Here is a 15,002-nt window from a genome sequence, read left to right as displayed (position 1 = left end):
CTTTTTAAAAACATAAATATTATAAAATTGTTCTTAAAAAATAAAATTAAAAATACGAAAAAATTTATAAAATTCTAAAAATCAGTAATAATAAATTTTAAATTTTGTTTTAATAAAAATTTTAAATTTTCAAAAAAAAAATCAAAAAATGAAATTATAAAATTAACTTATTGAAAAAAGAATAAATTTAATTTTTTAGAAATCTAGAAATTTGTAAAAAAATTCAAAACATTAAATTTTTATACTAAAAAAATTAAATTTCCAATTTTATTTCACTAAATGAACTAAATTTTAAATTTCATACTAATACAATAATAATTTATATATTTACATAATTTAACTATTGATTTCTTTCATACAAGTTATCATGTTAACAAAATCAATGCCATTACCATACCAACATTTTTAACCAAAAAAAATTAACAAAATTAATGATTTAACAAAAATTATTAAATTAAAATAATATAAAAATTAAATTTGTATGAAAATAAAAATTAAATTTTAAATTGTGATAGAGTAAAAGTTCTTTTATATAATTTCACCTAAACTTGTCACATCGAGAAAAAGCCAAAAATACAAAGGATTCTCTAATGGATGATTACATGATTTACAATTCATTGCATCCCGACAAATGGAACACCACCAACCAATGTGAAAGACCGGCGAGCTAACCGTGCCGCCGCCTTAATATTATTATTACTCAGACAACCACTACGAAGCACAGCAAGGTAAAGAAGAATAGGAAAAGCAGCTTTGAATTTGTTTCATAAGGAATTAAGGCACAAACAGGCAAAATAAAAAAGAACAGAAGAACCCTTGATACGATGAAGAAGATAGGTTTTTTCTAAGGTTGCTCTGTTCATGCATTATGCATATATAAGACGCAGTGAATCATACACAAATAATTAAAAAAATGGCATGTAATTACAGTATTTATGACAAAATAACAGCATACTTTCTGTTCTCTAGGTTTTTTTTTTTTTTTTTTTTTTTTTTGAGGATATCAAGCATCACCAGTGGCTTCCCTTCCAGTGTATTATGACACAAAATCCAACTCTTCAACTGCAAATGCCAAAGCATCTTTACCGGGAGAAAGAACTTTTCACCGTTGTTTCGTTTGTTTTACTCAGTTTCTTTTTTTTTTTTTTTCTTCTTCTTGAGACTATTTTTATATATTCATTCATTGACATGATCGAAATCGTGAATCCTGTCCGAGAGTGCCAAGCATCCAACATCCAACTTCCAACAACTTCCCTGCATAATCAAATATGAAATTTAAGTCAACTGATGATTAAGGGTCCACATCAAATGCATGATTTATATTCAATAAACCAAGCAATTAAGTGGCGTAAATTTAATAATACAATAGCAAACTCGGTACCAACCACCAAATTGTATTACGAAATTAAGGTCAACTAATAATAAGTTGAGAACAGTTACAAAACAAATCTTGTCAGCTGATATCAAAAGCGTTCCCAAATTATATGTATATAATAATAAGGCATGGGAATTAATTATACGAAGCTAAGGATGCAACAAAGTTGTGGTGGGGTAGTCAAATGTGGATAACAGCTGAGCAGCCCTGGATTTTTAGCTCTTATGTTCAGTCGTTTTAGGTCCTAAAAACTCGTCGGTGCCAAGGGCAATGAACGTGAGAAATCATTCTGACCTGTTAGTTAAAGAAACCTTCTTCCACAATTCCATCTAACCACTTCTCTACTTGCAGTGGCTATTATATTGTAGTTTAAAGTACAGCCAAACTAAGATTATTTCGACTTTTTACTTTCTCACCAAGATTTCTACACCATTTCCAAGTTCCCAGTTCCCACTTGCCGATCAAATTTCCATTGCTTGGCACTTCTTACTTGAAAGTGAAACCAAGTATTTCAGGTCAAAATTTTCTGCACTTTACCACTACAACAGAATTACTCCTTCCCTCTCCCTCTCCCTCTCTCTTTCTCTCTCTCCATGAAGAGTTGAGTGGCATTTCCAGACAAAGAACAATGCTAACGCCCTCATTTGGACCAATTCAGACAATTATTCACATCATCGAATCATTCTTTAACATGGCACGATGTTATTGTCTCATTTCTGTAATGTTTAAGCAAAGGTAGCTCACAGCTTTCCTTTCCATAGACTACATAGACAAAACCACCATCATCAAAAAGAGACCAAATTATAGGTGTATTTCAGGATTCTCGTCAGCCCCACTACTACCAAAAACATCAATTATCAAAAGAACACCATCCAAGTTCCAACTTAATAGTTACTCCCTGAACCTGAAGCAATTCCATACCACTTTCCAGCATTCAAAATTCCCATTCTTTTTTAGACCCCATCAATTCTAATCTAAATACTAAAATCTAAAACCAAACCAACCACAAGCTCAAAGTTGCCCAATTATTGAATTTATTTCCGAACAATAATTAATTAACTAGATAACCTGACAGATTGACCAAAAAAGTTACAGAATTAATAAAACTACAAGAAAAAGAACATACCTCTTCTGGGCTTGGAGGAGACCTTAACAGCAGCTGGTTTCTTAACAGTCTCAATCTCTTCCTCCGGGAACAAAACCCCATCAATTCCCTGAACCGAAATTCTCCCATCCGTATAAATATCCGGATCAAACAGATAGGCTGAACCCTCACCATTCCCAAATTTGACGGAACCATCAGCCTCCTGAGCCACTACCTTATGCGGCAAACGCAGCGTATCATATCTCACTTTCCCGAACCTCCGAACCGCATTGTACATGCTCTCCTCAGTCTGATACTCAGGAATAATATGGTAATAAATAATCTGTTCCGGAGCCCCTGGCTCGCTTAACTGATCGGTAGTAAGCTTCGCCATGGCTTCATCATTCGGAGCCAAGACCGTTATAACATATCCTTCGGAAACTAGTCTCCCCATTTCCGTTGCTAAAGAAGTCAAGTTCACTAGAATATCAGCCATTTCGTTATACCCGCCGTAATGTAATAACGTTTGGATAAAATCCTTGACCTGGCTCTCACCGTCAAAATGATGATGAGGTCCACCAGGTCCCGGAGCCGGCGCCGGTGCCAGAGAAGGACCTGGTGCCATCGCGTCGTAGATCGGGAGTACAGGTGGTGCTCCAGCTGGCACTGGCGCTGGCTTCTTCAACCTGTGGGTGCGAGGATCCACTTCTGGCGCACCCTCAGGTAAAACGGCGGAGATTGACCGCAGATTACGTCTCTTGTTGAAATCTTCTATGACTGAACGGGGAATGAGGAGCTGCTGGATCCCGTGGATGACTCCATCGGGTCGGATCACGTCGTCGGGTCGAATCAACTCGGCTGAGTCCACAGTTTTCTTGCCGCTGGGTTTGGAAGTTAACTGCAGATGGTCGTTAGACAGGGTGTTGTGTTTAAAAGGACCGGTTTTGGGGTCTGGCCATTGGTGGGACCCGACCCGTTTGGGGATAATGTGGAACATTAGAAGGGTTTGGAGAGACTTCAGGTTTCCGGGCTCAAGTAAGAACCGTTTGAACTCCGGGTCGAGTTGACGCTCCAAGGCTTCATTTCGAGGGGCAAAAATGGTAATATTGTGGTTACCAACAGCTTCTTCAAGGGTTTGGAGTAGTAAAGCTTTCTCAACGAGTTCAGCTAACTCAGTGTAATGCGAGTCAAGGAGAGCAACAAGGACCGAGTTTGAGTTAATCTGACCGGAACCCGACGAAGAGAAGGATTTCCCAGATGGGTTTTGAGGCAATGCAGCAATGGCAAACGAAACAAAGAACAAGAAGATAAAAAAGACGATTTTGGAGGAAGAGACGCCGTAGACGTTAGAATTCATGGTACTCAAAGAAAACTGAAAAAGAAAAAGTCTTTGACAAAAACCCAAGACGAGATTTTTGAAGACTGGGAGAATTTGGTGTTGGGTTTTGAGGGAGAAGAAGAGAAGCGGAGGGGGAGTTTGGTGGCAATTGCTTGGGGAAGAGTCACAAAAAGTGCGCGACAGGCAAAGACAAAGGGAAAAACTTGGGCAAGACGATGCCCTGCAATGGCAATGAAATGATGAAGAAAAAAAAAAGTATGGGATTTGGGGGATTTGTGTTGTGTCGGTGCGAGATTTGGTTTTGAGGTTTGGTGAGAGAGAAGTAGCTTTGGGGCTGGACTTGGAGTTCAGACAGCTAGGAAGAGGGACTGTTCTGTCACTTGTCAGGAGCTTGCTTTGCTCGGCTTCTACCTTCTAAGTTGAGACTTGAGACACTAGCCAAGCCTCCTTGTACGGTTAACAGTTAATTTTTTGGGTTGACTACTCCGTGGACAAATATATTATAAAATATGAAAAAAAAATTAAAATTTTAATAAAAGTTATATATTTTTTACAGCTATATAAATTATTAATTTGATTTTTATATAAAATATAATATTAATATAAATTATTAATATTTAAGCTATTAAACTAAACGAATTATTTGTAACAATAATTCTATCTTTTATTAGAGCTACAGTTTGCTAAGATAAAAAAAAAAGGGTGTTGAGTTATGTTGTTGGTAGGTTTTAATTATAGCACTGCTTTCTTAATATAGTAATAAGAAAGCGGAGGGCAGATACAAGGGGCACGCATCCGAGGGAGAAGCCGAGAAGGCTCCGGACAGATCACAGTAGCCGAGGCTAATAAAGCAGTACCCAACTTTTCACATGTTGGCTTCAAGCTAAGGCAAAGGCAAGCTGTCGGTGTCCGAAAATGAAGAAAATTAGAAAAATGTCCTTTGTTTTCACGCCATGCCATACGCAAAAAAATTTAAAAATATATATATAAAGCTCGCTCGTGAAATTTGATATTCGGACAGGCAGTCAATGTCTTCCCGCTGCCGTCAGCAGCCGACCTCTCGCCCACCGTTAGATCGTTTGTCACTTTCACTTCCTCCTCCAAACACTCCCTTATGTCACTTTCATTTGTAATGTAACCTTATATTATTATATAAATAATACATTAATACTTATAAATTATTTAGATTTGATATAAATAAAATTTAAATTCGATTCGATTATTATCGAATTAAATTTAAATTTGAATAATTTAACTTATCGATTAAATTAAATTATAACATTTTTATATTTAATTCGAATTATTCATTAACTCAATCAAATTTTTATATTTTAATTATTTTAATTAATAAAATATTTTAAATTTGAGTTTAAACTCAAGTACAAATAATCAAATTTTTATTGAATATAAGAATTGATTTTATTTTTATATGTTAATCGAATTTAATCGAATAAACTCGAATAACTTAATTTTATCTTGAATCGAGTTTGTGCTAAAAAAATAAAATTTGATTAAGTTCAAATCGAGCTTCTAACCTCGAATTTAAAATTAAATTCGAACTCAAATTTAATATTATATTGATTCAAACTTGATCCATTACATCCTATTAATCTTTCCAAAAAAATCTATTTTTTTAATTGGATAAATCTAAATAAAATGCTTTAATTTTTGTTGGATAAATTTGGTTTTTTTTTTTTTTTTCCTTTTAATGATCATAGAAATGAAGTAAAAATTATTGTAAAACTTAAATGTATCTATTCATTTGAAAGAATATAAATGAATTAATTTAAAGTTAACATTTTTGCTTTTATTTTTTTGCCGAAAGTTAACATTTTTGTTTAGGTATTCAAATTCAAAACAACAATTTTAATAAATCCTAAAAATTATGTTATTTTAACTTTATTAACACGATTTATTCTTAGTTTAAAATCTAAATCACTCATTTTAAATGTAATTTCTGAATGGGACCTAAGAATATTTTGAATTTCATTAATATAAATCTCTAAAATTACATTAGAAATTATAAATGAAGATAACTCAATTTTTTTTAAGAATATAAACAAATTTATTTTTAATTAATGTTAAAATTTATCAACAATTGTGTAATTTATTAATATAATATTAATTTTTTCAGTTATAAGAATTTGATTCCTCGATCTTAAACATTAAAATGATGTGATTAATGTTAAAATTTTTGCCTTAACTGTTTTTTATCTATTCAAGAATTCAAGTTGATAAAATAATTTTATAATGGATTTTTTTTTTTTCATTTCAAGTTAAGACTCATCATCGTCGGTTTGAGTTGAGATGTTGCTTTCACTTTATTTATATATATAAAAAAAAGTATTGTTTTAATAGATGCTCAAATTAAGAAATTTTATGCAATTGATAATAGCTCAAGCATTTAAAACATTGTTTAAAAAAAAAACGACAACGTAATGAAGCTCCAAAAAAGTTAAGCCAACATTCCAAAGAAGTTGTAGCGTACCCTTAATTCTTAAATAATTTCAAACCAATTCATTTGAATGCGCGTAATTAAAAAAATAAGCAAAAGATAAAGCCCCCATTCATGAGTGTCGGTGCATTATGATAATAATTGATTTATCATTTTTAATCAAAAAAAGAATGTCATAACTGAAAATTTTAAGAACCCTAAAATTGGTATTTAAAAAAAAAATCCTGATATTAGATTCGCACATTTAAATGGGGTCTACAATAGATTTATTTCTCCAACCCACGTGAGAAATAAATCCTTGAAAAATATGTTTTGAGGGTTTATTTTTATTGTTAAATTATTATTATTAAATTCAAATTTAATTTTTTTAATTTATATAATCATGTTACAATATAATATTTAAATATGAATTAATATTCGGTATAATATCAATATAAATTTTAATTTCACTAGCTATGTTTAAAATTTTATTATCAATGCATTTGATAAATTTTTTAAATATATATGAATTTAAATATAATACTTATAATATCTTTTTTATTATGATTTTTTATGCTAAAAAATTTATTATTAGTTAGCAATATGAACCCATTGACCAAAATGAAAAAAAAAAAAAAATTGTAACCCGAATTTCACATCCTTTCATCATTTTAACCTAACCATTCATTTGACTAAATTGTTGAAATAGCTTTTGGAAGGAGCAAAAGTGAAAAAAGCAAAATAATTGGAGATTTTGAATGTTGATTGATAATAAATATTAGATAAGCATTTGATATTAGAGGCGAAGGAAATAAATTAATAAAAGAGGATTCAAATAATAATTAAAAAAAAAAAGAAATCAAAATAATAATTAGATAAATTTGATCATTTATGTAATAAAAAAAATAAATATTTTTGGAGAGATCGTTACCTTGCCTACCTCTCTAGTCCGCCTCTGTTGACATTATTAGAAAGGTTAGTGGCAATGTATAAAGGTTTAAAGGGCCCATATTCCTTGGCTTCCGCAATTGAAGATGCCCACAGCCACATGATTTTGTTTTTTTTCTAATCAACATGCTGTAACTTTCTGTCTCTTTTTTATTGAAAATTTCCAGCAAAAACCAAAAGCAAAATTAAAATATAAAGACAGGGTCAAGCTTTTCCTGGCATATTCTGACGGTTAGTTAATACAATGGGTTGTTCTTGTTCGGGACCCTCCTCCAAACCCAATCTACCAGAGGAGAGAGTTGAAAATGAAAGGGAAACAGAGGGGTCCAACCGCCCATACTTCGAAGTTGGGGAGTGGGGAGTAGGGACTATGACCATACGTATTACGTAAATACAAGACAAAGGCTGTAGAGTCTTTTTTCTTTTTTTTTTTTTGTCAAATTTTTATATATTTTTTTTATAAAAAAGAATTTGGGGTTAGTTAAGAAAAATCATAAATTTAAGAAAAGATTTACGTTAAATTCATAGATTATCTATTAAAAGAGATTGTTAAGAACAAAATATGGATATAAATTTTATTAAAAAAAATTCAAATCTTACTAATTCAATTAACTCTGTCCGTGAAATTTTAGACTTTGCGTTTCCGCATTCCTTCCTGAATTGGCTTGTTTCAATGGTTGAGTTGTGCAGTACTGCTCTCGACTATGGAGTTTGCAAAGGACTGCTTCCAACCAGAAAAATATAGATTCGTACAAGAACATGGGTACAATAGCAGTAACACTTAGCCATTTACATATAAGTTTGGATTACGTGTTGGAAGATAGTTTTCTCGTCTCACAATCCTTGTTTTTCTGAATTAAAATACTCTGAATTTTAAATTAGAATGTCAAGTTTTAGTAGTTGAAGGTTTTCTTTGGGAAACTTAAACCAAGAGAATTGCATCTGTGTCGACTCAATGGACCAGCTCTGGGCAAGAACAAAACCTGGCATGCATCATCATGATAAACCAGTAATTTTTTTTGCTATATGTTAATAGGATACTAAATTTAATCGTTGACAACTTTAAATGTGAAAATAAATAAATAAATAAACCAACTTATGTAGTTATGTTTTAGTTCTTGTTATAATGCTTCTTTTTGTGGGCTAATTCTCAAGCAGTCAACCTAAATTTTCCTTTTCAAATAAATTCTGGCAAATAAGATCAATCATTTCTGTCGCTTATGGGCCTTCATTTGATGGCTACAAATCCTGGAATTCAAAATATGGCAAAGTTCAAACTTGCCGATCACACAGAGAAACTTGGAGAAACAAGATCTCCGCTCCTAACTTCGTAACCAAGTTGAGTTTCCACATAAGTTTGCAGAGAACTACACTTAAGCATAGCTCTTTTGTCCCTATGGACATTGGCAGGGGAAAAGTCTACGCAAGTTGAATGTCTTCACTAATTTTGCTTCTCTAGTTCTCTTAAGTCCATTGATGTTAACGGCCATAAGGACAAGACAAACTTTTTAGCAAATTGCAATATCTATTAAGGATGTTTTAGATTCCATCTAGTCTCACCAGTTCATCCACAAGAGTCATTAACATTCAGACAGTGTCAAATCAGCCATCCGGACGTAATTAATACAGATATCGCGCACTAAATCGGGTTATATATAAACGAATTTACACACATATACCCATATACAAGTCTCAGTCCAGATGGAAGTTTTTTCTCAGACTTCCTCTCATTTTATCCAGATTCAGACCAAAATCACCATGACTCTGTCTCTGTCCATTCACAAAGCATCTTTTCCTCGGCATGTCATTTCTGGAGAAACAAGATAAGCAACCTGCAAAACCCCAAGTAAACTGATGAATATTCAATGAAGATTAAGCTAAATTACAACAGAGATAAATCTGCTGAAACATTGGAGATCTACAACAAAGCAGATTTTTCTCCCCCTAAAATTTCAGCCAATAAACAAACATGGGAAGGTGCAATGGTTTCAGCTGTGATCAACAATAAGATTGCTTTGTACCAGAAATTCATGCTACAAGATATGTTAATACAGCAAATTCTTAAAGAGTGTCACCTATAAATCTGTACTCACAAGATACAGGATGAAGAATATCATACAAGATTAATATGGGCAGTCGGTGGATAATAAGACGGATGGTGGAAGTAAATTCATTATTTTCTATTAGTGGGTTCCAATGCCTGAATAATAATATAAAAGAAAATGATAATAGAAAGTAACATGATGACTCACCTACAAAGATGAAATGCGAAGATAGATGCAATTTGCTGTAATAATTTTTCATAACTTAATTAGAAAGAGAACTTGCAGTATGCGAAGCTGGTGAAGGGCTAATATTTGAAGGGTTATCTCCACGAGTCCCTGTATTATGCTGGTTGGTTTGCTCTGTAACAGACGATTGAGCCAAATGATGTGACACAGAAGCTTGGTTTTCTCTAATATTTTCCCTGGTTTCAAGACGCTCCATCATACGAGATACACTAGCAATTCTTGCACTCACTTCTCTACGAACTTCATTCCCAATATCAGACATAGAAGAGTTACGGGAGAACCACCTCTCCTTCCAGCCTCTGGTACTCTTTGAAATTGACTCCTTATATCTTTAATTCAAGATGTTTTAACGATAAATTAGAAACATTTGATAAAAGCATGCATTATCTAGTTTCACACCTCCAAAGAGATCCCATAAGAGGGATTTCATATTTTTCCACCATACCTCAAGGACACTGCATTAAGTCTGGATTTCAGCGATTCTGAAAAAGACTGAAACTCTGATGGTCCAGCTCTCTCTTGATTTGGCAATGAGGAATTACTAAAAGTGCTTCTATAGACAAAAGCAAATAATTAACTACAAGATACATGCACTATTAGAAAATGAATATAAGTACTTCTGCTAACAAAAGATAAATACTCGATAGATAATTCATGTAGCATTCAAATGCATAAAAAACATGAACAAAGAAGTCATAAATACCGATTATTAAAGGAAAATCCTCGCCTATTCACTGGCAAAACAGTAGATCCAGAGGCTGGTGTATTTTGACTAGAAGAAAGTGGTGACATCTGGTGGGATAACTCATCTCCTCTAGTCAATAGTGAAGTTGATGGACTAGCTACAGTTATTGCAGCTGCTTCAGTTTCCCCTGCTATCTGCGTCAGAGGTGACGATACAGAACCAGAATGCTGTGCACCGGGATGAGTAGAAAACACCAAGAAGTGTGGACGACTATGAGCAGATGATCTTCTCTGGCCCTCTCTCCTACCAGCATGGTGGGCCCTTCCCATTGCCGCAGCAGCAGCCAAGTGCTGAATTATACGCTCTTCAAGTTCAGGGTCATTTACACCAACTGGTAACTACATTAAAATGCAAAAATTGTGTAAGTACCATTTAATGGATGACTGTAGTAACAAGTTTATTGCCAAACAATAGTAAACCAAAGATTATAAGAAGCACTTATAGGCAGCATACATGTTGCAATTCAAAATCACCAAGGGAAGGATGGTGAAATATGGTGGTACTTCCTGATGGAGTAACTTTAAAGCTCCTTTCCCTTTCTACTGCTTCAAGCAATTCTTGACTGTCACCATTTGCACATTATTAGCTAACTCCTTTGATGTTATGGTGAGAAAATTTTTGACGTAAAAATTTCTGTGCATATAAATGAAAAACCTTGCAGGGTCCTTCAAGCTAATGGCTTGCCAGCACATGGGACATTGAGAGCTCCTCTGGCACCTAAAAATAAAAAACTTGTATCAAATTCAAGCTTTATTTTGTGATCTCTTCCTTTTCAAAAGTGTATACTTCCAAAATCCAAATAACTTAAATATCAAGATATTGTCGCCAGTCCAAATTAAACCAGCAAATTGTTCATGCAACTTCATAAATTATAATAAACAAGAGGGTGAATTAACTAGGAAGTATAAATCCTAAAAGTAAAATTTGGTACCTGTTTCTTTTTTCCTAGAAAAATGGTACCAGCTACTTTCTATCAGTGCTTGATTTGTTAGAAACATAGGTACTAATTTGACATTCCATCAGTAGTTATACAAGAGACACCCGAAACTCTTCAATACTCTCTAATTACATTTAAGAAGCAAAGCAACATCAAATACTAATTGCCAGAAGTTGAACAAAAGCCCAATAGATCAAACAAGAAACTAAGACATCTTCATCAATCAAAATACAGGTTACAGTTGTTGCAAAGAAAACTAAGGAGAGGGGAGCAAAAGTTGGCACATAAATAAACGGGGCAGACGAGAATAGCAAGTTAGAAACTATCAACAGATAACCAGACAAAACTTAACCACAATTATTGTTATCAAAGGATAAGAAATCAAACTCAAAATATTATATAAAACATTGAACAAAGGATGAAATACATCATATGGTCATGTCAAAATCAGATTCAGGAAATTGTCATGTCAGAATCAAATGCATCATGCGATCACATACTCATACCATATAATTATGTCAAATATGTATCTGTCCAAGACTATTGTGACTTGTGAGAAAATTGGATGTTTAATATATATTATATAGAGCAATAATTTTGTCCATGTTTAGCATTTCTAGAGGCCGCTCTTTTTCTTCTTTTCCCAGTCACATGATGACTCCTTACCCACCCATGGAACTATGATTAATGTCTTATCCAATTCACTAACAGGCAATGAAGGGGGAAGAACAAAATTTAGATATATAAAATGCATAATGAATAAAATAAGGGGGCAACAATATAGGTGACAGTTATGACCTGTGAGAAAAAATGCAGTAATCATAAATAATGAATTTTAACACAGTGGAAAAGATGATTATTTTGAGATTTACATGAAACGTACCATTCAAGAATGCATTGGAGGTGAAACTCATGCTTGCAATTAGTTACCTGCAAGAAAATGTAGTAAAAGAATTCAAACAAAGGTTACTTCAACACAATAGAAATGAACATGGTGCATAAAATCCCCATCACCAAGAAAGGGGTTAGTAATAATGAATCTGTGGTTTTAGGTATTACTGTTGAAGGATCGCTATCAGAAAACTCCTCGAGGCATATGCTACAAGTATCATCACAGGCATCCTGGATCCCCCCTTCAACAAAAGCTGCAGCTGATGTGATATGACTGTCAGGCTTCTGTATCTCCTCCATCCTGAGAACCTTCAAGAATCAAAAAGCCCTGAAATTTCAAAACAGACACAGCATACTAGAGTTCAATTTGGTCTCTCATGATGAATAAAGCTTTTTTATTTGTTTAGCTCATGGACTGCAACAAAACGTAGTGAAAATATCCAACCACACCACACTTCCTTAAATCATAAGTAAACTGCAGCACTGATATTAATAAAATAAGCTAAAGATCAATAGAGATAAAAGTTCTTATCCTCATAATTTCTTCTGAGCATATAAAAAAAAGGTTGTCATACCTCCTCATCTAAATCCAATTCTCAACCCAACAAAATCATAATACCAACTATTCAACTATCTAAACACCTTTTTCCCAAAAACTATTGAACAAAACTAGGCAAAACATTGCTTATATTTTTAAGAAAAATTTAATCAGATTGAAGCAATGAATTTTACAAACAGAAATTTCCTATTTTTGAAATAACTTCAACCAGAGGACAATCTTACATGGTTACTCCGGTTGATTTTTTTTTTCTTCCATTCTCCAACTATATCAAACAAAAACTACAAAAGCATACACATTTTCCGACTCCAACTATTGAAAACCAGGCCCTGATTGATTGTCTTAAACACTTTTTGTGAATGTAAAAAAAAAAAAATTCATATTTACATCTCAAAAGCATACAAATTGGTTAAAACCACCTGTATCTCATCTAAATTCCAACAACAAAGAAAAAAAAGCAAAATAAATAATCCCACAAACGGTTAAAACAGATACATAATGATATTAATCCATTGAATTAAGAAAAGATAAAAAAATTTTTAAACATAAACCAATAAAAACCCAGATGAGGAATAAATCTTAAAATTAAACACAAGATACAAATCCATGAACCCAAATTGAAAATACATAAAAATATAAAATTAAACAAAAAAAATGGGTTTACCTCCAAGAAAGGAATTTGGAAACTCTTCAGAAATGAGTCAAGAAATCAAGGAAATGCCCATGAAAGACATAAAAAATTAAGCTTCTTGAATTCCCCTTCTCTTCCTATTTATTTAATCACATGGGAATGCCAGAGATTCATTAAAGAACAACCAACAAACCCTATAGAATTCAGAGAAAAAAATGATTACATTATGATAAAAGAGGAAGAAAGAGAGAAGAGAGATGGCAGGAAAACAAGGACATGCCCACCTTAACCTCCCTAGTTTTGTTTTGTTTTGTTTTATTATGTGTTTTTTTTCTAGTGTTGGTTACCAACAATTTGCCCACCACCACTATAAAAGGAAGTCTTCCTTTCACACCCTGTTAAATAATTGGATCTTATCTTATAACATCAAAGTATATTCTATTATTAGTCATAAGTCATACCCCCACAACTAATTGGGTGCTTTTCCTTTTTTTTTTTCTCAATTTATTTATGGAATAATTTAACTTTTTCTTCAATAATTAGTAATGGAAATCATGGTAATCATGATATCCTTTCCATTTTGAAGGACATGTTTATGATATCAAATTTAATGTATAAAATTTAATCATACCAAATCAAGTAAAATAATAATTTTTTTTTTATAAATATTGGTGCATTTATTTATGAGATTTTTTAATATAAATGAAATCACAATAGAAAGATAAAAGAAAAGTGATGGATAATGAAATTTGAATTTTAAATATATTAAATGTTATCGTTTAAAAATAATTATATAAATTAATTAAATTAAATTTTAAATTTAAATATTTTTAAATTACATAAATTTTAAATAAATTTTTAAAGCAATTTTATGAGTTTTTAAGTTTTTGCATAACCCTTTTTTAAGATTCATTTTATAAGAACAACCACCTCCTCGATGGCCTTGAGAATATTGGTATTTCTTAACTTCAATTTGACCAATAAAAATGAAAAAGGGTTAGATAGTGTTCTTTAATTTTTCTAGTGTAGTTTAGTCATATCTTGTTAGTACTTTCTTTGAATGGAACATCTACTACTTTAAATAGGATATCTACTTATCTTAATGTGAAATGTAGATTTAAACTTTTTTAATTTTATTTCATATTTGACAACTTAAAGGGTAAATTTATCTAGTGAGATAGTGTAGGTAATTTACCTAACATAATAATTATGAAATTATTATTTTTTCAATAATTTTGTTCATATACAACTTGAACACTTTTTTTATTTATTTTACATTTGATATTGAATTACACAAGAAAATGCAACCTTCTTCATCTCATTATTTAAATTTAATAGCTCTAAGATGAAATCATAAGCTAATCGTTAAAGTGTTTTATTGTAAACAAAACAATCCAAACATTTTATTCAATAATTGATGCATAATGACTTGTTCAAAGGATATGATTTAAATCCCTCATTTTCGGAATAATAAAAAAAAAACAAATTTGTAAACTTTGTTTTTGACTAAAAACTTTTATTAATTAGTATTTTGGTCAAGATCTCTCTTGTTTTTAGACAAAATAAGGGTAAATTACAACCCCTAGTTCCTTTAAAAATTAAACTCATAAAGTCATTTTGATGTAAATCCAATTGAGCTTTGAAAGAAATTTCTATTTTAATGATATTCAGCAAAAAATGCACTGATTCAAAGGCATATATTTACTGGTTAGTTGGTGTGGAGAGACTTGCTTTTATAATGCTGTAGTTCAATCAACTATTTATTTCA

The 15,002-nt window shown here is 32.1% G+C and overlaps 2 protein-coding genes across 6 annotated transcripts; both read right to left on the bottom strand.

Moving 5' to 3' along the window:
* Positions 1 to 795: 795 nt before the first annotated feature.
* Positions 796 to 4,219, bottom strand: LOC111297872 (fasciclin-like arabinogalactan protein 17). The gene is made up of 2 exons (XM_022892458.2): positions 2,502 to 4,219; positions 796 to 1,254 (listed from the first exon to the last, which is right to left on the bottom strand). Exons 1-2 carry the CDS (start codon positions 3,814 to 3,816, stop codon positions 1,181 to 1,183), a joined length of 1,389 nt encoding a protein of 462 aa, XP_022748193.2. The 5' UTR covers positions 3,817 to 4,219; the 3' UTR covers positions 796 to 1,180.
* Positions 4,220 to 8,685: 4,466 nt separating this feature from the next.
* On the bottom strand, positions 8,686 to 13,626 carry LOC111296708 (E3 ubiquitin-protein ligase RHF2A-like). 5 transcript variants are annotated; one of them, XM_089741279.1, is made up of 10 exons: positions 13,519 to 13,626; positions 13,268 to 13,428; positions 12,213 to 12,372; positions 12,037 to 12,083; positions 10,871 to 10,933; positions 10,670 to 10,778; positions 10,175 to 10,554; positions 9,917 to 10,024; positions 9,433 to 9,800; positions 8,686 to 9,012 (listed from the first exon to the last, which is right to left on the bottom strand). In XM_089741279.1, the coding sequence occupies exons 3-9, from the start codon at positions 12,342 to 12,344 to the stop codon at positions 9,488 to 9,490; spliced, it is 1,152 nt and encodes a 383-aa protein (XP_089597405.1). In that variant the 5' UTR covers positions 12,345 to 12,372; positions 13,268 to 13,428; positions 13,519 to 13,626; the 3' UTR covers positions 8,686 to 9,012; positions 9,433 to 9,487. The 5 variants fall into 5 exon arrangements, with proteins under 5 accessions (XP_089597405.1, XP_089597407.1, XP_089597406.1 ...); XM_089741281.1 differs by having other exon boundaries at positions 9,917 to 10,021; XM_089741280.1 differs by lacking the exon at positions 13,519 to 13,626 and having other exon boundaries at positions 9,917 to 10,021; positions 13,268 to 13,516.
* Between the last annotated feature and the right edge of the window lie 1,376 nt (positions 13,627 to 15,002).

The sequence above is a fragment of the Durio zibethinus genome, chromosome 12, assembly GCF_047325235.1.
Source record: "Durio zibethinus cultivar Kanyao isolate XHJ-2024 chromosome 12, ASM4732523v1, whole genome shotgun sequence".
In the NCBI taxonomy this organism is placed as follows: domain Eukaryota; kingdom Viridiplantae; phylum Streptophyta; class Magnoliopsida; order Malvales; family Malvaceae; genus Durio; species Durio zibethinus.
This window is presented reverse-complemented; position numbering and strand designations above follow the sequence as displayed.